At 47.4% G+C, this 27518-nt stretch overlaps 1 protein-coding gene across 1 annotated transcript in view; it reads left to right on the top strand.

The window, feature by feature from the left end:
- The window catches only part of LOC147107099 (protein kinase C-binding protein NELL1-like), a 974256-nt gene that overhangs the window by 850359 nt on the left and 96379 nt on the right, over positions 1-27518 (top strand). The window contains exon 15 of the mRNA XM_086008154.1: positions 2456-2596. Within this exon, the coding sequence (XP_085864280.1) occupies positions 2456-2596 (141 nt within the window). The remainder of the gene's footprint in view (positions 1-2455; positions 2597-27518) is intronic.

The raw sequence follows: 27518 nt of genomic DNA, 5'->3' as shown, positions 1-27518 counted from the left end.
TCAAAGGTCGGTCAGACCGAAGAATGAAAATCTTCAGTACAGTTCCCTCAATGGTGGGGTCCCAATTAGCACTCCTCCAGTTTGCCGTTCAAATCTGGTTTTCGTGGAGCTGACATGGGGCCCAGCCCAGCATAGACATCTGGGCTTCAATATTAACCCTTACAGGGTGGGGTGGGGGGGTGCTTTTGCGGTTAACGACTTAAATATGGGGAATGCATCCCCAACACGCTGCGCGCACGCCTGCCGCCTTTTTTATGGCGACGTGGGTCAAGACATCAGAGTGTCCCGCCGTGGAAAGGTGGGACACGACATTAAGAATTTTAAATGGGGCTCTCATGGTGCAGTTGGGAACCTGATAAAAAATGCATTGCTGCTGCATGGGTTTTCCAGGGGTTGGGAAACCCGGCAATGAAAGGTAGGCGGGAGCTACCGGCTCCACTAAGTAAGTGCCTTTTCAGCTCTCCTTGTGGGCCAAAAGGAACAGGAAGGCTCCCCTCAGCCCCTCAAGGAAGCCTTCGGTCTCCCGCCTGCCACAATCGCTGATTTCCCCCTCCTCCAGCTCCAATGGCCTCTCTCTCCCCCCCAAAGCCCCGATTGCTGGGGACCGTCCCCAAGGGACCCAAGCTGTCGGCTCCTGTCGCTGGTTTTCCCGCCGCTGTCAGATTGGCTCTCTCCCCACCTCAGGGTTAATATCGGGGCCTGCTTTCTGCCAGCATCCTTACCACTGACCACTACAGGGACGCATCTGGCAAGATTTCCGGGAGAGCCCGGGAGCCTACCCCAGTCCTGGAGGGAGTCGGCGAGAAAGCTCCCACCTTCTCCTCCCTTGGAAGGCAGCATTCCAGCAATTAAGGGACAGAGTTCTGCTGGAAATGGATTCCGACCTAAATTCCAGCCCCTCGGTTGTCATAATCCCTAAATTCTGTCCCGTGAGAGAGCGGAATTCCTGGGCTTTGGCATTTTGCATTTGATTATTAGGAGATTCCTTTCAAATTGCTCAGGTGATAAGATTGTCACTTAATGCTTGTGGTGCATCTGACTGCTATTTATCTATATTGTTTAAAAGAAAGCACTTTAAAGGTCATATTGGACCAGATATTCCAATCCCTACAGGTATGTACACGCTGTGTACCCACCCATAGGGACATCGGAAATGCCGATTTCAAGCATGCACAGCGTATGCGCTGAAAACCGGCATTTCTGATCTGTCAAGAATACTTTTGACAGATTGGACGCCTGCCCTGGAGAAGGGCCTCTGCGGGCGATCGTTCTGCTTTCTGGAGACCCTCCGCCCGCAGAAAACGCTTAGAAATCTTACTCCTGGTAAAAGCAGACGTAAGGCCTGCTTTTACCAGGATAAGAGTTTTTTTTTAAAATTCACTCATTTATCATTTAAAAATAGGTAAGTTTATTTTTAACCCCGTAAAAAAACTTTAATTATTTTTTTCAAAAAAATAAATTTTTGTTTAAGATATTTAATTTATTGTAATTTCAACTAATTTAAAAATGTGATTTAAAAAAAAATTATTTAATGTTTTACAGTGTTTTTGGGGTGATCACCATTCATATACTTTTGACAGGTCTATCTGTCAAGTGTATGAATGGAGATTCGCTTCTTTGATTGGCTCCCCATGGCCCACGTGATCCCAGGGACGCTTGCGAACCGCCTGCGCCCCTGGGATACATGGGCCCTGCGCACTTGGAGTTGGAGAGGCCCAGCGTCGGAACTAGATGCACCTCAGGAGCCCTCAGATAAGTGCGTAGATTTTTTTCCAGATCAGAGGCCTCCGCACGCGGGAAGCCTCCGATCGGAAAATACGGCCCATTAGCTTTTTTTGGTCACCCTCTTGGCGAGTGCTAACTCCACCCAGTTTTTGAGGAAGGAACATAGATCAAAGTAACCATTCTGGTATTTCATTTGAAAGATGAGAAATTTCCAGAACACAGCTTTGGGTTTCCAGGTAACATAAAATTTGACATTTATCTAAAGGGTTGATTTGTGATTTAATTCGTAGCAAGGGACGTGAGGAAGGAGAGTTGAATGACAGAAAACAAAAGCTTTACGGTTATAGCTCAGGTGATCTTGCATAGATCATGAAATCAGAAATGAACGGTACGAGTCCTAATGTCACATGGAGTCCTTTTATGGACCATTAATACTTGAAAACACATTTTGACAAATAGCCATTTAAAGAGGTATAGTCATTGTAACATCAATCATAGCTTAATGGGCCTATTTTGTCCTTTGTATCCCCAACACATGCCCTTTTACCCAAAGCAAATGCAGTGAAGAAATTTGTGAAGATACATAATTCTGTTTCCACATTAAGTATACTGGTTACAGCCATCATTTCATGCTGAGCGGGTCATCGAAATCATAAGGTGCATCAGTTATGTGTGATGTGAAATTAAAGAGCTGCCCCTCATATATGTTCTATATTCTTTTGTGCGACAGATATTGATGAGTGCGCCGAAGGCATCATACAGTGCCACAAACACGCCCGCTGTGTCAACCTACCGGGGTGGTATCACTGTGAGTGCAGGGCCGGTTACCATGACAACGGCAACTATTCATTCACCGGAGAGACCTGCATTGGTAAGCAATTAAACAAAATTGCTGTCATTCCAAGACATTTGTTCTATTTATATCGATAAATTACCTCTCACTGAAATTTGTGTTTTCTCTAAATTGCTGTTGGAATTGAGAAAAAAAATGACTTCAAGAATTTTTTTTTTCTGCGGGAGAAAATAATGCAATGCCAAAGGAGTTTAGTTGTAACTCATTTTAATTGAGCTTGCAAGTCATTCCACGCACAGTCTGATTGTCAAGGGATTTTAATTCTTTCTCTTTCCATAAGAATATGATGGCATAGAACTAGCTTTTGTTTCACCAGGTGGGAGTATGTGGACAGGAAGGCTTGGGGAAATAGGCCCAACTCCCATTCATCTCCAATACACTGGTGGGCCACCATATTAATAATATTAATGTACAGGGTTTGCATGCACCTGGTTGAGCATGTCTGGTCAGTTGTGGCACAAATCTCGGTGTTGCAAAATCTTCTCCAGGAAATCAGCATTCCCGGAGCCCATAATAATTGTCATGAAAAAATTGCCTGTTTTGAAAGAAATTTCAGGTCTTGTTCGACCAGTGCCCTGAGCGGGGAGTTGACCTACAGCTATTGACAACTTTATTGCACACACAACCTGGCTCTTATTTACACACAATTGACTCATATGTCTCCTTTTGAGGCTGAAGAGTCCAAGTTTCTTCAGTCGCTCCTCATAACTCAGACCTCTTAAGACAAGGTAGCTCAGTGACCAGAAGTGGACACATTACTCGAGTTGTGTTTTGAGCAGAGCACTACATAGATTGATCATGACTTCCTTTCTTTCTCTACTGGTTGCAAAGGTCCTTCATCAAAGGGGCTTAGACAGTCTTGGCCTACTTCCTAGTGAATGAAGATGCACAGCACAAAAGAACTCTGAATTCAGCATAAATTGCTCATAAGCTGTCAGTCTCATTTATAGAGGTTATGTTCTGTGTTGGAAATGGAAAAATCTGCATTGGCACAGAATGAGTAGTGTACTGAGGCTGGAGTTAAGGCAAATGGTTTGGGCAGATTAGCGCTAACTTTACTATTGAACTGGGCTATGCTAAAACTGATCAGGGAATACTTGATGTTGACACTATGGGGGCGATTTATTATCGCACCACCACTACCTGAAAATCGCCCTTATGTGCCTGTTAATATTATTGAGGAGGATCATGGAATATGACAATATGGTGTCCATTGATTCAGAGCCTTCCATAACCCACGGGCACGTGCAAAGCCTTGGCCTCGAAATTGGGGAATGCTGGAAACCTGCCAGTAACATTGGCGGCCAAGGATAACGGCCGCCAGCCGAGAGAGCACAGGCAGTATCGGCATTTTGGTACTGCCTGCTCATTATCATCGGCGTGGTGGTGATTTTCTGGTGCAGCTCTTTGCGGCGCTAATGTCAGAAGGAGGCCAAAGGTCGCCTCTGCGTCCTGTTCGCAAGGAGCGACCTTCACAGTTGCCGTACATGCGCCAGAAATATTAGCTGCCACCCGGTGTTTGTCGACATTTTGTTTGTCGGGGGCAGAAGCATGGCAGATGCAATATAACGTGGATAAATGCGAGGTTATTCACTTTGGTGTCGAAAACAGACAGGCAGATTATTATTTGAATGGCAATAGATTGGGAGAAGGGGAAGTGCAACAAGACCTGGGTGTCCTTGTGCACCATTCGCTGAAGGTAAGCATGCAGGTGCAGCAGGCGGTTAAGAAGGCAAATGGTATGTTGGCCTTCGTAGCGAGAGAGTTTGAGTACAGGAACAAGGATGTCTTGCTGCAGTTGTACAGGGCCTTGCTGAGACCACATCTTGAGTATTGTGTTCAGTTTTGGTCGCCTTATCTGAGGAAGGATGTTCTTGCCATGGAAGGAGTTCAGCGAAGATTCACCAGGCTGATACCTGGGATGGCAGAAATGACGTATGAGGAGAGATTGGGTCGATTGGGCTTATACTCGCTGGAGTTTAGAAGAACGAGAGGGGATCTCATTGAAACTTATAAAATTCTGACAAGACTGGACAGACTGGATGCAGGAAGGATGTTCCCGATGGCCGGGGAGTCCAGAACCAGGGGTCACAGTCTAAGGATAAGCCATTTAGGACAGAAATGAGGAGGAATTTCTTCACCCAGAGAGTGGTGAACCTGTGGAATTCTCTACCACAGAAGGCAGTAGAGGCCAATTCATTAAATATATTCAAGAAGGAGTTGGATATATTTCTTAAGGCTAAAGGGATCAAGGGATATGGAGAGAAAGCAGGGACAGGGTACTGAATTTGGATGATCAGCCATGATCCCATTGAATGGCGGAGCAGGCTCGAGGGGCCGAATGGCCTACTCCTGCTCCTACCTTCTATGTTTCTACGTCTATGTTTCTATGTTTATGACATGAATGCAAATAAAAGGGATCTTATCAGAGATCATCTTCAATCGTGGCAAGGGAGTTCACCCATTGACTTACTGGCCCACAAACACTGTAGGCCTCCCAGAAAGCTGCCAGAAAATTCAACCCCGCTGCCTGCCCCCCCACCCCCGCCACTGATGGGCAAAAAAAATGAAAGTTTAAAAGAAGAAGCATGGCAAAGGAAGCGTTTGAAGTTCCGGCGTCCATCCTCAGAAGCCCTGCTGCTGAAAGACCTTTTAGCTGCAGCAAATACTGGAGTGATTTAGCCTGGGCGGCAATGAAAGCAGAGAACTCCAAAATGGCTGAGCTGGCATCATCTAGGCGTTGCCCACCGATTGACGTCACGCTCCACCTTGTTAAAATATTCTCGCCGATAGCAGGCAACAGCAGCGCTGCCGACCTGCTGAAAATGGTGGTCGTCGCGGTGCCTGCCACCAGCTGGCGGAAGAGCGCCGGCCATCGCTTCTTTCGCCATTTCATGGCGCTAACGGGTGGCACAAACCACCTGAATTTCTAGTCCATTGACTCTTCAGATTGGGAAATGTTGATGTACAAAGGGACCTGGGTGTCCTTGTGCACCAGTCACTGAAAGCCAACATGCAGGTGCAGCAAGCAGTTAGGAAGGCAAATGGTATGTTGGCCTACATTGCAAGAGGATTTGAGTACAGGAGCAAGGATGTCTTTCTACAGTTGTACAGGGCCTTGGTGAGACCACACCTGGAGTACTGTGTGCAGTTTTGGTCGCCTTACCTGAGAAAGGATATACTTGCCATAGAGGGAGTACAGCGAAGGTTCACCAGACTGATTCCTGGGATGGCAGGACTGTCGTATGAGGAGAGATTGGGTCGACTAGTCCTGTATTCATTAGAGTTTAGAAGAATGAGAGGGGATCTCATTGAAATGTATAAAATTCTGACAGGCTAGACAGACTGGATGCAGGAGGATGTTTCCCCTGGCTGGGGGGGTCTAGAACAAGGGGTCACAGTCTCAGGATACGGGGTAGGACATTTAGGACTGAGATGAGGAGAAATTTCTTCACTCAGCGGGTGGTGAACCTGTGGAATTCTCTACCCCAGATGGCTGTGGAGGCCAAGTCACTGAATATATTTAAGAAGGAGATAGATAGATTTCTAGACACAAAAGGCATCAAGGGGTATGGGGAGAGAGCGGGAACAACAACTTGTATTTATTTGGCGCCTTTAATGTAGTAAACCATCCCAAGGCACTTCACAGGAGTGCTATAAGACAACAAATTTGACACCGAGCCACATAAAGAGAAATTAGGGCAGATAACCAAAAGCTTGGTCAAAAAGGTAGATTTTAAGGAGTGGCTTAAAGGAGGAAAGAGAGGTGGAGAGGTTTAGTGAGGGAATTCCAGAGCTTAGGGCCTAGGCAGTTGAAGGCATGGCCACCAATGGTTGAGCAATTCAAATCAGGGATGTTCAAGGGGGGAGAATTAGAGGAGCGCAGGTTCCTCGGGCGGGGGGGGTGGGGCGGGGTTGTGTGGCTGGAGGAGATTTCAGAGATAGGGAGTGGCAAGACCATGGAGAGATTTGAAAACAAGGATGAGAATATTAAGATCAAGGCATTGCTTAACTGAGAGCCAATATAGGTCAGTGAGCAGAGGAGTGATGGGTGAACGGGATTTGGTGCGAGTTAGGACACGGGCAGCAGAGTTTTGGATGACCTCAAGATTACGTAGGGTAGAACGTGGGAGGCCAGCCAGGAGTGCGTTGGACTAGTCAAGTCTAGACGTAGCAAAGGCATGGATGAGGGTTTCAGCAGCAGATGAGCTGAGACAAGGGCAGAGATGGGTGATGTTACGGAGGTGGAAATAGGCGGTCTTAGTGATGGTGCGGATATGTGGCTGGAAGCTCATTTCAGGGTTGACTATGACACCAAGGTTGCGACCAGTCTGGTTCAGATTCAGACAGATTTACCACAGGTCATGTCTCAATTTACTCATATCCCAAAATGTTATTTTCTGAAAGAAATCTATCTAATTTGCCTAGCCAGGGTCTTTGTGTTGTCGAAGTGTTTGAGGCGAGGTGGGGTGCAACCTTGCCATTTGTGGCGGTTGTAGGAAAGTTAACGGTTATTTCTTCAACAGAGGATATTTCAAACTGGAGTGAGCTAACCCTTGAGAAGTGCACCAGGACTGTTGATACTTGGGATCTGTGCAAAGATCTTATTGTCGGTTTTCATTTTATTTCCACCAATTTTGTCCATTCCTCAAGGTGTCGAATCATTTGCTCACAGCTGCTGGACATTCTCCGCTACCTCATCATAGAGGCTACCATGCATGCCTGAGCGTGTGTGTGATGACAGTGAGTGTTGGAAGGTTGTTTGGCTGTGCGGAAGGCGGGCATCACAGCCCAGGCAGATCCTCTCCTCACCTGACATCTAGACGTGTCCTTCCAGCAGGGGTCACTCGATGCGGCTCAGGAATAAAACCCTTGACTGACTTTCCCCTCTCTAAGCCAGAGCTCAGAGCTAGCGTCCCTATTGCTGATCTGGCTGAGAGCAGCAGACTTAGCACAGACTGGGGTTCAATCCTATAAATACGGCTCAGTTACTTAGAGGATTACTCTGTGAATCCTTGAGGAAGCTACATCTTAGTTCTTTTTAAAAAATATTCGGTTTTAAACCTTTTGCGGTTTCTTTCAGTACCGATAGCTTTGAGACTGAGTGATGAGAGCAGCTCCCTGCTGTTGAGTGACATCTCCATGGCTGTGTCTGGCTAGAGTTTCTATAACGGAATTCCAATCTTAATAGAGCTGCCACTACATTGCAATCTTTCACCTACGGGAGTGGCGTTGTTGTGTAACAAACATAGGAAAAGGAACAGAATGACCTGTGAAGTGCTTAGGTGCAGAACAGAAGATAGTTCAATGACAGAAATTATATACATGAGACAAAAGGAAGCACAATAAAGGGAAATTAAAGAAATACAAGGCACAAAGGGGTAGATCCTGACTTGGTGCGATAGTGTAAAACGGGCGATAGTGAGTGGACATCTCTCCCCATTGAAACATAGAAACATAGAAGATAGGAGCAGGAGTAGGCCATTCGACCCCTCGAGCCTGCTCCGCCATTTAATGCGATCATGGCTGATCATCCAAATTCAGTACCCTGTCCCTGCTTTCTCCCCATATCCCTTGATCCCTTTAGCCTTAAAAATATATCCAACTCCTTCTTGAATATATTTAATGAATTGGCCTCTACTGCCTTCTGTGGTAGAGAATTCCACAGGTTCACCACTCTCTGGGTGAAGAAATTCCTCCTCATTTCTGTCCTAAATGGCTTACTCCTTATCCTTAGACTGTGACCCCTGGTTCTGGACTCCCCGGCCATCGGGAACATCCTTCCTGCATCTAGTCTGTCTAGTCCTGTTAGAATTTTATAAGTTTCAATGAAATCCCCTCTCATTCTTCTAAACTCCAGCGAGTACAAGCCCAATCGACCCAATCTCTCCTCATTCGTCATTCCTGCCATCCCAGGTATCAGCCTGGTGAATCTTCGCTGCAATCCCTCCATGGCAAGAACATCCTTCCTCAGATAAGGCGACCAAAACTGCACACAATACTCAAGATGTGGTCTCACCAAGGCCCTGTACAACTGCAGCAAGACATCCTTGTTCCTGTACTCAAACTCTCTCGCTACGAAGGCCAACATACCATTTGCCTTCTTAACCGCCTGCTGCACCTGCATGCTTACCTTCAGCAACTGGTGCACAAGGACGCCCAGGACTCGTTGCACTTCCCCTTCTCCCAATCTATTGCAATTCAGATAATAATCTGCCTTCTTGTTTTTGACACCAAAGTGGATAACCTCGCATTTATCCACGTTATATTGCATCTGCCATGCTTCTGCCCAATCACCCAACCTGTCCAAATCATACTGGAGTTTCTCGGCATCCTCCTCCCAGCACACACGCCCACCCAGCTTTGTGTCGTCTGCAAACTTGGAGATATTACATCTAGTTCCTTCTTCCAGATCATTAATATATATTGTGAATAGCTGGGGTCCAAGGACCGATCCCTGCGGTACCCCACTAGTCACTGCCTGCCACTCGGAAAAAGAGCCGTTTATTCCAACTCTTTGCTTTCTGTCTGCCAACCAGTTCTCTATCCAAGTCAATACCTTGCCCCCAATCCCATGTGCCTTTACACGCTAATCCCTTATGCGGGACCTTATTGAAAGCCTTTTGAAAGTCCAAATATACCACATCCACTGGTTCTCCCTTATCTATTTTACCAGATACATCCTCAAAAAATTCCAGTAGATTAGTCAAGCACGATTTACCTTTTGTAAAGCCATGTTGACTTTGTCCGATCCGGTCACTGTTTTCCAAGTGCTCTGTTATTACATCTTTTATAATGGACTCTAGCATTTTCCCCACTACTGATGTCAGACTTACCGGTCTGTAATTCCCCGTTTTGTCTCCACCACCTTTTTTGAAAAGTGCGGTAACATTAGCTACTCGCCAATCCATGGGAACTGTTCCAGAGTCTATCGAATTTTGGAAGATGACCAGCAATACATCTGCTATTTCTAGGGCCACTTCCTTAAGTACCCTAGGATGTAGATTATCAGGCCCTGGGGATTTATCGGCCTTCAATCCCATCAATTTCTCTAACACCATTTCCCTACAAATACTGATTTCTATCAGTTCCTCCCTTTCATTAGACCCTATGTTCTCCGACATCTCTGGGAGGTTATTTGTGTCCTCCTTTGTGAAGACAGAACCAAAGTATGTATTTAATTGGTCAGCAATTTCTTTGTTCCCCATTATAAATTCCCCTGATTCTGACTGCAAGGGACCTACGCTTGACTTCACCAATCTTTTTCTCTTCACATATCTATAAAAGCTTTTACAGTCAGTTTTTATGTTCCCTGAAAGCTTACTCTCATACTCTATTTTCCCCCTCTTAATTAATCCCTTTGTCCTCCTTTGTTGAATCCTAAACTGCTCCCAATCCTCAGGTTTACTGCTTTTTCTGGCCAATTTATAAGACCTCTCCTTGGATCTTATGCTATCTCTAATTTCCCTTGTTAGCCACGGTTGAGTCACCTTTTTTGTTTTATTTTTATGCCAAACTGGGATGAACAAATTGTGTAGTTCATCCATGCGATCTTTGAATGTTTGCCATTGCCTATCCACCGTCAACCCTTTGAGTGACATTCCCCAATCAATCCTACCCAACTCGCGCCTCATACCATTGTAGTTTCCTTTATTTAAATTCAGGACCCTAGTCTCTGAGTCAACTACTTCACTCTCCATCTTAATGAAGAATTCTATCATATTACGCTCGCTTCGACCCAATGGGCCTCGCACAACAAGATTGCTAATTAATCCTTTCTCATTACATAATACCCAGTCTAAGATGGCCTGATCTCTAGTTGGTTCCTCGACATATTGGTCCAGGAAACCATCCCGTATACACTCCAGGAATTCCTTCTCCACAGTATTGTTACTAATTTGGTTAGCCCAATCTATATGTAGATTAAAGTCACCCATGATAACTGCTGTGCCTTTATTGCACGCTTCTCTAATTTCCCTTTTAATGCCATCCCCGACTTCCGCATTACTGTTTGGAGGTCTATATACCACTCCCACTAACGTTTTCTGCCACTTGGTATTTCTCAGTTCTACCCATATAGATTCCACATCATCAGAGCTAATATCCTTCCTTACAATTGTCTTAATCCCCTCTTTATCCAGCAATGCTACCTCACCTCCTTTTCCTTTTTGCCTATCTTTCCTGAATATTGAATACCCCTGGATGTTGAGTTCCCCACCTCGGTCACCCTGGAGCCATGTTTCCGTAATCCCAATCATATCATATTAGTTTACCTCTATTTGCGTAGCTAATTCATCCACCTTATTACGAATGCTCCTCGCATTAGACACAAAGCCTTCAGGCTTGTTTTTTTAACGCTCTTAGATCTTTTAGAATTATTATTTACTGTGGCCATGTTTGATTTAAACCCTTGGTTTCTCTGTCTGCCACTTTTGTTTTTCTCCTTCCTGTCTTTTGCTTTTATCCTTGTTTCCCTTTCCTCTGTCTCCCCGCTCAGGTTCCCAACCCCGTGCCATTTTAGTTTAAACCCTCCCCCAGAGCATTAGCAAACACTCCCCCTAGGACATCGGTCCCGGCCCTGCCCAGGTGCAAACCGTCCATTTTGTACTGGCCTCACCTCCCCCAGAACCGCTTCCAATGTCCCAGGAATTTGAATCCCTCCCCCGGCACCATTCCTCTAGCCACGTATTCATCTGAAATATCCTTCTGTTTCTACTCTGACTAGCATGTGGCACTGGTAGCAATCCTGAGATTACTACCTTTGAGGTCCTATTTTTTAATTTACCTCCTAACTCCCTATATTCAGCTTTTAGGACCTCATCCCGGCTTTTACCTATATCATTGGTACCTATATGCACCACGACAACTGGCTGTTCACCCTCCCCTTCCAAAATGTTCTGCAGCCGCTCTGAGACATCCTTGACCCTTGCACCAGGGAGGCAACACACCATCCTGAAGTCTCGTTTGCGGCCGCAGAAACGCCTATCTATTCCCCTTACAATAGAATCCCCTATCACTATAGCTCTCCCACTCTTTTTCCTCCTGTCCTGTGCAGCAGAACCACCCCTGGTGCCAGGAAGTTGGCTGCTGCTGCCTTCCCCTGGTAAGCTTTCCCCCCCATCTGTATCCAAAGCGGTATACCTGTTTGAGAGAGGGATGGCCACAGGGGACCCCTGCACTACCTGCCTGCGCCTACTACTCTGCCTGTTGGTCACCCATTCCATTTCTGCCTGTCCAACCTTTGCCTGCGGTGTGACCAACTGCTTAAACGTGATATCCACAATGTCCTCAGCATCGCAAATGGTCCAGTATGTATCCAATTGCAGCTCCAGTGCCGCAATGCGGTCTGCCAGTAGCTGCAGCTGGATACACTTCCTGCACATGTTTGTCTGTGTCCCTGAGTTCCCACAATGCGCAGGAGGAGCATACCACGGCGCCGAGCTGTACTGCCATGACTTACCCTTTAATTAATTCAAATTAAATTAAATCAAATCAATCCCACCAATTACACTACAGTTAAATGATATATTTAAGGGCCCTGGTTTACAAACAGTCCCCGCTACACCACAGTGTGCTTAGAAAGTATAAACCACAGAGTTTAAGTTTAAAAAAGAGAGAAATACTCACGAACCAGTCACTTACCTGCCTTCTGGTGACGTCACACTTCGATTACTTTTTACTTCTCTCCCTCTCTCTGAATGGAAATAAAAATCGGGAGAGACGTAAAACAGGCTGCCAACCCACTATCCCCCACTTTACTCGATCGCACAAAGTCAAGATCAACCCCAGACTGTGAGAACAGCAGAAGGGGGATAAGTGTGTAGAATGCAAACCATGAAAAACTGGTCTGGTGGAGGGAAAAAGCAGGCCGACTCCAAGGGTGCAGACCACCCCGCCAGTATGGTGTTTCTGATGAGGTGGTTCCAACCCGCACCGCTCCCCACATCCCCAACAATGCCGGCACATCCTACATTGCCAGCAGCTACTTCCAGAGAGAAAATTGGTGCTATAATTAAGGTCTGAAGTTGTTAAAGTCAATTCTTCTTTGTTGGGAATAGATTATAAAGTGATATACTGCAAATAGAAAGCAGTGGCTGAAAAAGTAAAAGTCCAATAAATACAGGTGTCTGCCTTTTGTTTCTTTTTTACTGCCCATTTGTTTAATTTAAATGGTTCAATCTATATGAGAAGGATTGAATGCTTCTGAGCTCCAAGTGCCAGATAACAATGAGCACGCTGTGAGGAATTAACTTGTGCCTGAAGGCACAAGACAGTGAGTGTGATTTTTCTTTTATCTTTTTAATCCATCATTAAATCACATGTGACACTACTTGCACAGAAAGCATTAACTTCTCAGAATTTGTGGCTTATTTTTGACATTCCCCTGAAAGGTTCGGGTGAAATCGAACAGTTTTAATGAGTTTTACCGATCCATGCTGTGTGAAGCCTTTTACTAGGTTCAAATAAATAAGACTGATTAAATCAAGCTTGAAATATTTTTAATTTTTTTGGTGATTTTTTGGGTTGGAAATAAAAAGAAAAGAAAGATGTGCATTTCTGCAGTGCGCTTCACAACCTCAGGGCATCCCAAAGTGCTTTACAGCCAATTAAGTACTTTTGAAGTGTGGTCACTGCTGTGATGTAGGAAACGTGGCAGCCAATTTGCGCACAGCAAGCTCCCACAAACAACAATGTGACAATGACCTGTTTCTCTGATGTTGGTTGAGGGATAAATATTGTCCAGGACACCAGGGAGCACTGCCCTGCTTTTCTTGGAAATAGCGCCATGGGATCTTTTACATCCACCTGATAGGGCAGACGGGGTATCAGTTTAACATCTCATCCGAAAGACGGTACTGGAATTTCAGCCTAGATTTTTGTGCTCAAGTCTCTAGGGTGGGACTTGAACCCGCAACCTTCTGACTCAGAGGCGAGAGATTTAAAAAAAATTATTATTGGATTTATTCAACAATAAACACATTTACAACATTGTGATCATTCCCTTGTACCGTATGATCATTCTGATGCGCCTCAATAACTTCAAGACTCGAAGTTAGCAGAATAAAACAAGGCTTTTATTAGCAAAGAAAAGATGCCGGTGTCTGCACCTAGCTTCACCTAGCGTGCTGCTGTTCTACTGCAAGACAAGCCTGGACTTGTCTTAAGTAGGGCCAGGTATGGGTGGAGCCGACACACAAAGGGGGCGGTGCCCTATACACAATACAAGGTACAAACACCGGAGCAGGCAATACAATATATACAGTTAACTACAGAGTCTGATGAATGGCATATTTCATCACATTCACCCCTTCTACAGATTTAGTCTGTCCGGGGGTGTGATAGTCCTCTGTGACCGACGTAACGGTTGCGGTGCCGCGGGTGCCGGCTGGGTGTCCCGGGTGGTCTCCTGGGTCTCTGCCGGGGGCGCCACCGGGGTTGTTGAAGGAGTAGGTGGTGGGGGGGTAGGTGGTGGGGGTACCGTTGGCTGGTGTTCTTCCGGGGGTGATGAAAGAATAGTGGGTGGAGTGGGTGTGTAATAGTTGTTGTGGTTGTTGTTGTTGTTGTTGTAGTCATTGTCGTTGTTGCTGTTGTTACCGGCTGGGGCGAGGTCTTTTATGGACACAGTGTCCTCCCGTCCGTCGGCGTGCCGGACATACGCATATTGTGGGTTGGCGTGGAGCAGGTGCACTGGCTCCACGAGAGGGTCCGTCTTGTGACCCCTCACATGCTTTCGCAGAAGTACCGGACCTGGGGTGGAGAGCCATGACGGTATGGATACGCCTGAGGTGGATTTCCGGGGAAACACAAACATTAGCTCATGAGGCGTGGCATTAGTGTTGGTACACAATAGTGACCGTATTGAGTGGAGCACATCTGGGAGGACTTCCTGCCAGCGGGAGATAGGGAGGCCCTTGGTCCTTAGAGTTAGGGTGACTGCCCTCCATACTGTCCCATTCTCTCGCTCCACCTGACCGTTACCCCGGGGGTTGTAGCTGGTGGTACGGCTCGTGGCAATCCCCTTGGACAGCATGTACTGGCGTAGCTCTTCACTCATGAAGGCCGCCCCCTATCCATGTGGATATAGCTTGGTATACCGAACAGGCAGAACAGGCTGTTGAGGCATTTAATGACCGTGGCGCTGGTCATGTCTGGGCAGGGGAAGGCGAATGGGAAACGGGAGTATTCGTCCACAATGTTCAGGAAGTAAACATTGCGGTCGACGGATGGGAGGGGGCCCTTGAAATCTAAGCTAAGCCGCTCAAAGGGCCGTGTAGCTTTGATTAGGTGGGCTCTATCAGGGCGGTAGAACCGAGGCTTGCACTCAGCGCAAGTGCGGCAGTTCCTGGTCAGGGACCGAACTTCCTCAATCGAGTAGGGTAAGTTGCGGGACTTTATGAAGTGGAACAGCCGTGTGACCCCTGGGTGGCAGAAATCGTTGTGGAGGGTCTGTAGCCGATCCCCGGTGGCGTTGGCACACATCCCTCGTGAGAGGGCGTCGGGGGATTCGTTAAGGGCCCCCGGCCGGTATATGATGTCGTACTCGAAGGTGGAGAGCTCGATCCGCCACCTAAGAATCTTATCATTTTTAATCTTCCCCCTCTGTTTATTATTGAACATAAACGCTACCGACCGCTGGTCGGTAAGTAGGGTGAAGCGTTTGCCGGCTAGGTAGTGCCGCCAGTGGCGCACTGCCTCCCCGATGGCTTGGGCCTCCTTTTCCACGGAGGAGTGTCTGATCTCGGGCCCCTGGAGGGTCCTCGAGAAGAAAGCTACGGGCCGCCCTGCCTGGTTGAGGGTGGCCGCCAAGGCAAAGTCAGATGCATCACTTTCCACTTGAAAGGGAGTGTTCTCGTCCACTGCCTGTAGCGTGGCCCGCTCAATATCCTGCTTAATGCTTTTGAAGGCAGCATGGGCCTCAGCAGAGAGCGGGAAAGAGGATGCTTTCAAGAGGGGACGGGCTTTATCGGAGTAGTTAGGGACCCATTGGGCATAATACGAGAATAACCCCAGGCACCTTTTCAGGGCTTTGGGAGTGTTGGGCAGGGGCAGCTCCCATAGGGGGCGCAATCGGTCGGGGTCTGGTCCGATTTCCCCATTCTCCACCACGCTGCCTAGTATGCAGAGGCGCGTGGTGTTGAAGACGCACTTGTCCTCGTTGTAGGTGAGGTTGAGTTTTTGTGCGGTTTTCAGGAACCTCGTGAGGTTTGAGTCGTGGTCCTGTTGGTTGTGGCCGCAGATGGTGATGTTGTCGAGATAGGGGAAGGTTGCCTGCAAGTGGTGGTCATCGACCATGCGGTCCATCTCCCTCTGAAAGACCGAGACCCCATTCGTCACCCCAAAGGGGACTCTGAGGAACTGGTAGAGGCGTCCGTTTGCCTCGAAGGCGGTGTACGGGTGGTCCTCTGGTCTGATAGGGAGCTGGTGGTACGCTGACTTGAGGTCGATGGTGGAGAACACCCGGTATTGGGTGATTTGGTTCACCATCTCGGATATGCGGGGTAGCGGGTAGGCGTCTAGTTGGGTATAGATGTTGACTGTTTGACTATAGTCAATCACCATCCGCTTCTTCTCGCTACCCCTCACTACCACCACTTGGGCGAACCACGGGCTGTTGCTGCATTCAATAATGCGCTCCTTCAGGAGCCTGTCTACCTCGGTCGTGATAAACCGCCTGTCCTCCCAGCTGTACCTCCTGCTTTTGGTCGCTATTGGCCGGCAGTTAGGGGTAAGGTTCGCGAATAGCGAAGGCGGCTTTACCTTCAGGGTAGCCAGACCGCACACTGTGAGGGGCGGCTGGGTCCCACCGAAATTGAGCGTGATGCTTTGGTGGTGGCACTGAAAATCCAGGCCCAAGATCACGCTCACACATAAATCCTTCATAATTAACAGTTTAAAATTATTATATACAGTGTCTTTAACGGACAATTGTACCGCGCAGTAACCCGCAATAGTCGATATCTGGGTTTTGTCGGCCATAGAGATCCTGCCCTGAGTAGGGACTATAGTTAGAGAGAGTCGTTGTACCAGACCAGGGTGAATGAAGCTCTCTGTGCTCCCGCTGTCAATTAAACATTTAACCTTGCACCCGTTTACCTCAATGTCCACCATCGATTTGGATAGTGGGTGCGGTCTGGACTGGTCCACTGTGATCGACGCCACTGTAGGGCCCTGATCGGGACAAGATGGTGGGCCACACGAGGCCGGGTAAGATGGCGTCCACGTTGTCTGCTCACGAGATGGCGGACCCCACGAGGTCAGACAAGATGGCGTCCAAGATGGCCGCTCCCACGGCGCGCACGCGGCGGTGGCAGTTTTGCCTGCAGGGTTCCCTCTGCACACCTTCCCAAAGTGCCCTTCTTACCGCACTTAAAGCAGGTGGTGCCTTTCGCCGGGCACAGGTTCCTGGTGTGCTTCGGCTGCCCGCAGAAGTAGCATTTGGGGCTCCGATGCGTCGCGGCGGTCGTAGGGCTTCTGGGGGGAGAGCAGGGCCCCGACAGTGTTGGGCTACCGGGCGGGGAAGCAGAGGCGGCGTGGGCCACGCGGCCTGCCGAGTAGGAGTCAGAGTTCTTCTGAGCCACATCCAACGATCGCGCTGTGTCCACAGCCTGTGTCAGATCTAGGCCCGTTTTCTCTAGCAGTCTCTGCCGGATGTAATTAGAGCTAAGGCCTGCGATAAAGACATCCCGAATCAGCTCGTCTGTGTATACTGTGGCTTTCACGTCTTTGCATTTGCAGTCTTTGCCAAGCACTTTTAGGGTGACTAGAAAGTCCTCTAGCGACTCTCCGGGTCGTTGTGTGCAGGTAGCAAGCAGGTGCCTGGCGTACACCTCGTTGGTAGGCCGCTGATAGTGGGCCTTTAGAATGTTGCAGGCATCCAGGTAGGTGGCGGCGTCTTGTATGAGTGGAAAAACCCGGTGGCTTACCCGATTCTGTAGGATCCCGAGTTTCACATCTCCGGTGGCTTTAGAGGCTGTGACGGCTTCGGAGTTGGCCATAAAGAATTCCAAGCACTGGAACCAGTGTCCAAACTGTGCCGATGCATCCGAAGCATGCGGGTCCAAATCCAAGCGTTCCGGTTTCAAAAGTTGATCCATCGTTAAAATTTTGCTAATAAAATTGATGCGCCTCAATAACTTCAAGACTCGAAGTTAGCAGAATAAAACAAGGCTTTTATTAGCAAAGAAAAGATGCCGGTGTCTGCACCTAGCTTCACCTAGCGTGCTGCTGTTCTACTGCAAGACAAGCCTGGACTTGTCTTAAGTAGGGCCAGGTATGGGTGGAGCCGACACACAAAGGGGGCGGTGCCCTATACACAATACAAGGTACAAACACCGGAGCAGGCAATACAATATATACAGTTAACTACAGAGTCTGATGAATGGCATATTTCATCACACATTCCTTTACCAGTTTTTAGCTACAAACATCAGATGAGAGGCACCTGCTGCATTGTCATACACCTACACCCAGCCGCCTAAAGTCAAGGAAGAGCTTCATGAACAGTGTTGTTCCATTACAATCAACCTCATCTGAAGCCCGCATCGCCTTGTGGAAAGACCGGCTCGCCAGTCTTGAACAACCCCCAGCGATGGAAATTTTACCTGATGAAAGCCTTCCCCCAGGAGCTAATTGCAACTGGGCAATCTGGAAGTGCCTTAACAGACTTAGGACCGGTGTAGGTTGCTAAGCAAATGGGGATATTCAACCAGCCCGACAACTTGTGAATGTGGAACTGAGGCACAGACTATGCAACATCTCCTGCAACGCCCATCGTTAGAGGAACCCTGCACTGTTGCAGATCTTGCCGAATCCAACAACAAGGCGCAAAAATGTGTCCAGTTCTGGCTGGGCTATGTATAGACTGTCCATGGACACGATAAGAAGAAGAAGAAGCTACAGAAGTTAAACTCACCATTAAAGACATTAACAGCATTGTTGTTATTCTGTTATATGGTACAGCCTTCCCTTTACCATTTATTAGTTTCAGAAATTAAAGTTCAATTTGCCGCCCGCCACAGCTGACACTATACGGAAAAATAGGTTGCCCAGTGGTAATAAAACAGATTCTGCAAGAAGAAAGCACTCACCGCTCTCAATCGAGACATTGTGGCCACTGCATTGAAAGGACAATCTTTGCTTTCCAACCGTATGTTGTTGTGAGGGAAGCACCTTACAGGGATTTACTTTTACATTTTGTTTTAGTTTTTTTAAGCTGCCCCTGTATTTATGTCTCCCAACTGTCAACAGATCTTTCAAAGCTAACCGCAGAGGTCAGTTATGGGTGCATTTCCTTTGATGTTTCAGGTTATCTTTTCTCAGATCGCATCCCAGCGCTCAGTTTGTTCGAAGAATATTTTTTTAAATGTACATTTCTGACATTTTTGGTGTACATTTGGAAGCTGGTCATCCATTCTTCAAATGGATCATAAGAATATAAGTACATAAAAAATAGGAACTGGAGTAGGCCATTTGGCCCTTCGAGCCTGCTCCACCATTCAACAAGATTATAGCTGATCCTCTACCTCAACTTCACCTTCTCACACTATCCCCATATCCCTTAATTCCATTAGTTCCCAAAAATGTATTGATCTCTGTCTTGAATATACTCAATGACTAAGCATCCACATCTCCCTGAGGTAGAGAATTCCAAAGATTTACAATCCTTTGAGTGAAGATATTTCTCCTCATCTCAGTCCTAAATGGCCGACCCCTTATTCTGTGACTATGACCCCGTGTTCTAGATTTCCCAGCCAGGGGAAACAGTTTCCCAGCCCCTTAAGAATTTTATATGTTTCAATTAGATCACCTCTCATTCTTCTAAACTCTAAGGAATATAGGCCTAGTCTACTCAACCTCTCCTCATAGGGCAATCCCCTCATCCTAGGAACCAGTCTAGTAAACCTTCATTGCAGTCCCTCTAAGGCAAGTATGTCTTTTCTTAGGTAAGGAGACCAGAACTGTACAGTGTGGCCACACCAATGCCCTGTATAATTGTACTAATACTTCTTTACTCTTGTACTCTGATCCCTTTGTAACGAAAGCTAACATACCATTTGCTTTCCTAATTGTTTGCTGTACCTGCATGTTAACTTTCTGTGATTCATGTACAAGGACACCCAGGTCCCTCTAAATGCAAACATTTCCCAATCTCTCACCATTCAAAAAATATTCTGCTTTTCATTTTTCCTACCAAAGTGGATAACTTCACACTTCCCCAAATTGTATTCCATTTGCCATGTTCTTGCCCACTCAGTCAACTGTCTTTATACCTGTCTGCAGCCTCTTTACGTCCTCCTCACAGCTTATTTTCTCACCTAACTTTGTATCATCAGCAAACTTGGATATGTTACACTCAGTCCCTTCATCTAAGTCATTAATATAGATTGTGAATAGCTGAGGCCTGAGCACTGATCCTTGCGGTACCCCACTCGTTACAGCCTGCCAACCTGAAAAAGTTCTGTTTTTTCCTACTCTCTGTTTTCTGTCCATTAGCCTCTAGCCAAGCTGTTCCAGTACAGCTACAATACTGGCATCTAACCAACAATGTGAAAAACTGCCCAGGTATGTCCTGTCCACAAAAAGCAGGACAAATCCAATCCGGCCAATTACCGTCTCCTCAGTCTACTCTCAATCATCAGCAAAGGGATGGAAGGTGTCATCGACAGTGCTATCAAGCGGCACATACTCACCAATAACCTGCTCATGGATGCCCAGTTTGGGTTCCGCCAAGACCACTCTGCTCCCGACCTCATTACCTCAAGGAGCTGAATTCCAGAGGTGAGGTGAGATTGACTGCCCTTAACATCAAGGCAGTATTTGACCAAGTGTGGCATCAAGGAGCCCTAGTAAAACTGAAGTCAATAGGAATCAGGGGGAAAACACTCCACTGGCTGGAGTCATACCTAGCATAAAGGAAGATGGTTGTGGTGGTTGAAGGTCAAACATCTCAGCCCCAGGACATCACGGCAGGAGTTCCTCAGGGCTTAGAATCATAAAAAGTTACAGCACGGAAGGAGGCCATTTCGGCAATGACTATCTCCAACAAGCGAGAGTCTAACTACTTCCCCTTGACATTCAGTGACATTACCATCGCCAAATCCCCCACCATCAACATCCTGGGGGTCACCATTGACCAGAAACTTAACTGGACCAGCCACATAAATGCTGTGGCAACAAGAGCAGGTCAGAGGCTGGGTATTCTGCGGTGAGTGTCTCACCTCCTGACTCCCCAAAACCTTTCCACCATCTACAAGGCACAAGTAAGGAGTGTGATGGAACACTCTCCACTTGCCTGGATGAGTGCAGCTCCAACAACACTCAAGAAGCTCAACACCATCCAGAACAAAGCAGCCCGTTTGATTAGTACCCCATCCACCACCTTAAACATTTATTCCCTCCACCACCGGCACACCGTGGCTGCGGTGTGCACCATCTACAAGATGCACTGCAGCAAATCGCCAAGGTTTCTTCGACAGCACCTCCCAAACCCGCAACCTCTTCCATCTAGAAGGACAAGGGCAGCAAGCGCATGGGAACACCATCACCTCCAAGTTCCTCTCCAAGTCACACACCATCCTGACTTGGAAGTATATCACCGATCCTTCATCGTCGCTGGGTCAAAATCCTGGAACTCCCTACCTAACAGCACTGTGGGAGTACCTTCACCACATAGATGCAATATAAAATCAGTCTGCAACTCTTTTTCTTCTTTTTTCCATTTTCAGCATTGCTAAATAACATGAGATGCAATGAAAGTAGATTTCATGTGTCCCCTCTTGGAGACAGTTGGATCTTGTCCTCAGCAAGGCAGACCTCAGACCACATATCCGCTTCATCACCAAGACCGCCTACTTCCACCTCCGTTATATCACCCGACTCCACCTCTGCCTCAGCTCATCCGCTGCTGAAACCCTCATCCATGACTTTGTTATCTCTAGACTTGACTATTCCAATGCTCTCCTGGCCGGCCTTCCATCTTCCACCCTGCTTGAGCTCATCCGAAACTCTGCTGCCCGTATCCTTACTCACACCAAGTCCCGTTCACCCATCACCTCGTGCTTGATAACCTGCACTGGCTACCGGTCCGGCAACGCCTCAATTTTAAAATTCTCATCCTAGTTTTCCAAATCCTCCGTGGCCTCGCCCCTCCCTATCTCTCTAACCTCCTCCAGTCCTACAACCATCCGAAATCTCTGCACTCCTCCAATTCTTGCCTCTTGCGTATCCCCTATTTTAATCGCTCCATCATTGGTGGTCATGCTTTCAGCTGCCTAGGCCCTAAGTTCTGGAATTCCCTCCCGGTCTCTCTACCTCTCTCATCCTTAAAACCTACATCTTTGACCAAGCTTTTGGACATCTATCCTAATATCTATTCTTATGTGTTTCGGTATCAAATTTTGTTTAATAACGCTCCTGTGAAATGCAGTGGGACGTTTTACTACATTAAAGGTGCTATATAAATGCAAGTTGTTGTTGCTGTTAAGGGTACCGTACAGCTTTTCTGGCATGAATACTATTGAGGATCATTAGAACATTTTAACCTGGCATTGGTCGTCACTTTTGCAAAACATACCAAGAGATCACAGGTGGTCACTTAACCAGCAGCAGAACCTATTCGGAACTTCTAGGCTAGGGCTGTCTGACATGAATCAGTCATTCATGAAAGAAAGACTTATGAAATAATACTGAGCGGCCTACAGGTGGCGCTGTCCAGGGAGAGTATAAATACTCGGGCACGGGCCCAGCTTGCGCAGGACATTCTTAACAGGAACTAGTGAAGGACACAACTAGACCTCCATGTTGTAAAACAGTTGATTAAAGCTTTGTTTAACGCTTAGACCAAGTGCCTAGTAGTTTTCTTACATCACTGTTGATCTAGTTGCACTATTGTTTCATTATCCTATATTAAAAGTGTTTACTTGCAATTAAACCGCAGAGTTTCAGAACAAACACTTCAGCAACAAATAAACGTGCGTCGGGCGCGTAAAAGGGATATTTTTCTGGTCACAGGGAGCTTTTCAAGGCCACAGATTTGGAACCAAGAAGTGATGTGTCGGCACACACTGTCCCCTGGGTGAACAGCAGTGTGACCTTTGATAAAATGTGTCATTTGTGTTACTTGACGATGGCAGGACATGATTGAGGACTTTGTTGAACTGCGTATTCCGAATGGGGAGGGTGAGATTCGTAGAAATGGATTGGCAATGTGGTTTGCTCAGCTGATGAGCAAAGGAAAATAATCAAGTGGTGTGTGAGAAGTGGGACAATATTTTTGTATTGTTGAAATGTTGTGTTGTACATCAGTCACTCCCAAGTGTGTGAAATATTAGTGTCTTTGTGATAAGCAACAATGAGTAGGATAGGATGTGCATTGTAACTATGATATCTCTAAGCACCAATATATAGTACAGGAAACTTTGTGATATCTGGCACCGACGGGACCGGCGTGTTGCCGATCTATCAAAACTGCCGGACATACAAAGTTATTGTTGAAGCATACGGAGGTTTTCATCTCCGTATCTGACAACAAACACTGTTGCTTAGCAACAGCTTCTAAAGAGTCGGCTGCAGCTGCAAGTGTCTCTAGCTGAAGCTGTTGCTATAGCTACAGACCTTGCAGTGCCTGACTGGGAAAAAAAAGAACGAGATCTAAAAAAACTTACAGAAAACGGCTCCTGATTTTTGCCGTTAGATCGAGTATTCCGGACATACAACCTCCGGATAAACCAAAGTTTCCTGTATTTGGAACTGACCTGTCAAAGTCGATTATTAATGGTACAGTTTTTCTCTGGTGGTGTTATCTCAGTGGTTTATGTTGCTAATGCTCTCTTGAATTCCATTATTTTTCCATGTAAAAAAATGTTAAAAGAATTCTGGTGTATGTTCTGCACAATTAATGTCATAAAGTGCAATAAATACTGCTCCAGTAGGGGTGATAATATTCGGACCCCTTTTTATTTTCATTTGTGTTTTAGCACACATGATGGGTGACAGCCTTTTACTGGGAATGTAACTCAGAGTAATGTCTGGCTGACAAACTCACAGCCTTGGACTTTCCTTAATAAAACTGTCCATTTGTGGGGAAGTCGGGAAGTAAAATGGGGGCAGAGAAACCTCTGCTGAAACTCTGCCCTAGAAATGGTTGTCACGATTTGCCATTTCGAAGCATTTAAATGCAGCAGGTGTCATGGGCAAGTGCCCCCTGGGATTTTCCTGCATTTCCATCCATTTACCACACTGTGTAAATCACAGCTACTGTAAAGGCAGTGTGGTACTTTGTGAAACATGCTGAGAATTTAAAGGGACCTCTGCTTTGTGAAATAGTGGATTTCCGTTTGAAATTTGCATTGTTTATGCGACTTGGAGACAGGTTTGATGAGGACATAGAGGAAGAAGAGATAGAAGCTGGAGGAGTGCCACTCCAAATCACACACCATCCTGACTTGGAAGTATATCGTCGCTGGGTCAAAATCCTGGAACTCCCTCCCTAACAGCACTGTGGGAGTACCTTCACCGGGCACAGATTGCAGCGGTTCAAGAAGATGGTTCACCACCATCTTCTCAAGGGCAATTAGGGATAGGCAATAAATGCTGGCCTTGCCAGCGACGCTCACATCCCATGAACGAATAAAAAAAAAATCACGCACGCAGATAACACCCGACCCTCAGGAGTTCCCTCCCGTGCTAGTTTTGGAGGGGCTGAATGGATGTTGACGCAGCTGGAATTTTCTGTACCTGGGCGGCTCGGCTGCAGGCGGTCGCTGTGGCAGGTCGCGACCCCATTCTTCATACCATGCCGCCCCTGAGATTGACTTTCTGTTAACGGGGCCTATTAAGGCTGCCCTACGCGTTTCCCGGTCCTATTAACTGGTGCGGGTCTGATGACATCATCGATGGTGCGTTTTCAGCCGGGATATTTAAAGGAGCCATGGCCACATTGCATTTGAAGGTTCATCGAGGAGTGTGCAGGCAGCACACTGCAAAATTGGACTGCTACAAAGAGTGTCAAGCATGACTGCACTGACAGAGGGCTGCAGGGCTGCACCCAGGTTCTCTGATGACTCCCTCTGACGTAAGAAAACTACTAGGCACTTGGTCTAAGCATTAAACAAAGCTTTAATCAACTGTTTTACAACATGGAGGTCTAGTTGTGTCCTTCACTAGTTCCTGTTAAGAATGTCCAGCCCAAGCTGGGCCCGTGCCCGAGTATTTATAGTCTCCCTGGACAGCGCCACCCGCAGGCCGCTCAGTTGATTCATGTCACCCTCCATATGCTTGTGGGGGAGTGAGAGCACGCAGGGAGGTCCTCTTCCCTTTAATGAGCAGAAGAGACCTCCCCAGGAGACAAAATGAGCCTAGCTCCAAATAGCTGAGGAGGTGAACAGCAGGGATGCGGTCAGGAGGACCTGGGTGCCGTTCCTGGAAACGTTTCAATTATTATCTCAATAGATCAGGAAAGCTGAGTATAAAGCCACACTCAACTTCATCCTGCTGTGCCTTTCATCACATCCCCATCATTCTGCCTTCCCAATCCTGCTCCTGAACATCATTACTCACACCAACATATCTTGCACATCCACCCATCCCTCCCTCTCTATCTACATTATCACATCCCCATCTGACGAGCCAGCCCTCACACTCACCCTCATCCTAATGCAATCATACCAACTAACAGTACACAAGGAGCCCACTTGGTCTTGGCACCCCACTCCTTCACAGTCAACCTCTAAAGATGTAACCCATCCATTCCTTACACTCATTCCATCACTCTCACTCAACCTTCTCCTTGCAGGAAAAGAGAGCCCACAATAGGAGCGAGAAGAAGAGAACCAGAGGTGGCACTCCATCATTGACCACCCTAACGTCAGCAGAGGAGGCTGCCTCGGAAGTCTCTGGAGTCGCCAAGCAGCTGGAGGTGGGAGACGGAGAGAAGGGGACATCTCAGCAACCTGGTGACAGAATTACATCTCATACAGCTGCATGGCATAGAGCAGTCATTCATATGGGGACTGATGTTAGCAGCCAGTGAATGTTCATCATGTGCGTAATGGTACCCATTCTTCATATGACATATCTAACTCATCTCTTTACTCTCCCACAGGTTCATCACGAGCCCCCTCCCCCACTGTCCAGGAGGAAGAGGAAGACGGCTCCTCAGAGCAGTCTCCAGCCTCTGAGGGCACACAGTCACCAGACATAAGCTCTCCCAGCACCAGCGCAGATACTTACACCTCGGTGGGTCCCACGCGAGATAGAGTAGTGTTGCCACTTGATGTCTCACAAGTCACAAGTGAGCAAGAGCAGACAGTGGACACAGGGATAACAGTGGAGACTCTTCACCGGAGGGCGCAGGGCGCTCACAGCTCTGCTCAGCCGCATGCAGACACACACACAGAACACACACAGAAACCCCACAGTGCAGATAGAGGCCATTTCGGCCTATCGAGCCTGCACCGACACATATCCCACCCGATCCCCGTAACCCCTACACCAACACATATCCCACCCTATCCCCGTAACTCCACGTATTTAATCCCCCTAACACTAAGGGTCAATTTTTTTTTATCATAGCCAATCAACCTAACCCGCACATCTTTGGACTGTGGGAGGAAACCGGAGCACCCGGAGGAAACCCACGCAAACACAGGGAGAATGTGCAAACTCCACACAGACAGTCACCCGAGGCCGGATTCGAACCCGGGTCCCTGGCGCTGTGAGGCAACAGTGCTAACCACTACACCAACGTTGAGCTTTGGGGGCCATCCAGAAAGAGGGCGACCCTGGAGTTGCAGGAATAAGTGCAGGGGGCTCTGACAGGTTTTGCGACAGCGATGTCTGCAAATGTTCAGAGAATGGAAGAGATCATCTCCAACATGAGCACCACCATGTCGCAGGCGATGGCGACTGTAGGCTCTTCCATGGATAGGATGGCCACCTGCATTGAGCAGGTAATGCACCACCTACAGGAGCACATGCTATCTATGGAGAATAGATGGCAGAGGCTCATAGACCTCTCTAGGAGGGATGTCATTGTAGACGTGGTTCCTCATGGCCCCACTGCTGTGCAGCAAGCTGCTCTCCAGCTCCTTGCTAGCAGGGAAGTGAGGAGGCTGCCTCTACCTCTGCTGAAGCCATAGGCGTAGCACCTTAGAGACGCACACGTAAGAGAAAGATGATACACAAGTAGATTCACAAGGATAGCCCCTTGGGTGTTTTATTAAATGTTTCTGAAAAGTTTCCGTTACTGTGACGTCACCGATAAAAATCTTTATTATCACCACTGGACAAATGAACAAATTTGTGTGCACCTTTGGAAGTGGCTTAGGGAGTTGGAGTGAATCGTGAGACATCACATTACCTCCAGCAATGTGGTCAGTGTGAAAGGAATGGCTTGGTCATTGTAGGGATGCTTTATGGTGTTGCTGTGGGGGCCAGGGGGAAGCTGGTGCAGCATGTGGCAGACATATGGGTGTAATGCGTAAAGTTAAGTAAACCTGGTCATGATGAGCCCATCCCTGGCCTCCTGGGCAGCAATGTGTTCACGTGCTGCTGGGATCTGGACCGCAGATTCCTCCTGCTCCTCCTCCTCCTCTGAAGAGGCTGTGCACTCAGTGCCTTGCTCTTCATGCAGCGCTAATCCTCGCTGCTGCGCTATATGGTGCTGGGCACAGCAGACCACGACGAGTCTGGAGCGTACTGAAGGGCTGCTCTAGATCTGTCAAGGCATCTGAAGTGCATTTTAAGTGTGGCTGTTGTCTGCACTATGACACATCTGGTGGAAATGTGGCTTTCATTATATCTCTCCTTGGCATCAGTACTTGGCCTACTCAAGGGTGTCATGAGCCATGTCTTCAGTGGCTAGCCCTTGACTCCAAGCAGCCAGCTGGAAAGTCTGTTTGGAGAAGCGAAGAGCGGAGGGAAGGTGGACTGGCGCAGGACA

The sequence above is a fragment of the Somniosus microcephalus genome, chromosome 15, assembly GCF_052327205.1.
Source record: "Somniosus microcephalus isolate GS21.2 chromosome 15, FLI_Smic_1.0, whole genome shotgun sequence".
NCBI lineage: Eukaryota > Metazoa > Chordata > Chondrichthyes > Squaliformes > Somniosidae > Somniosus > Somniosus microcephalus.
The sequence above is the reverse complement of the archived record's forward strand: the minus strand, read 5'-3'. Positions and strand labels throughout refer to the sequence as shown.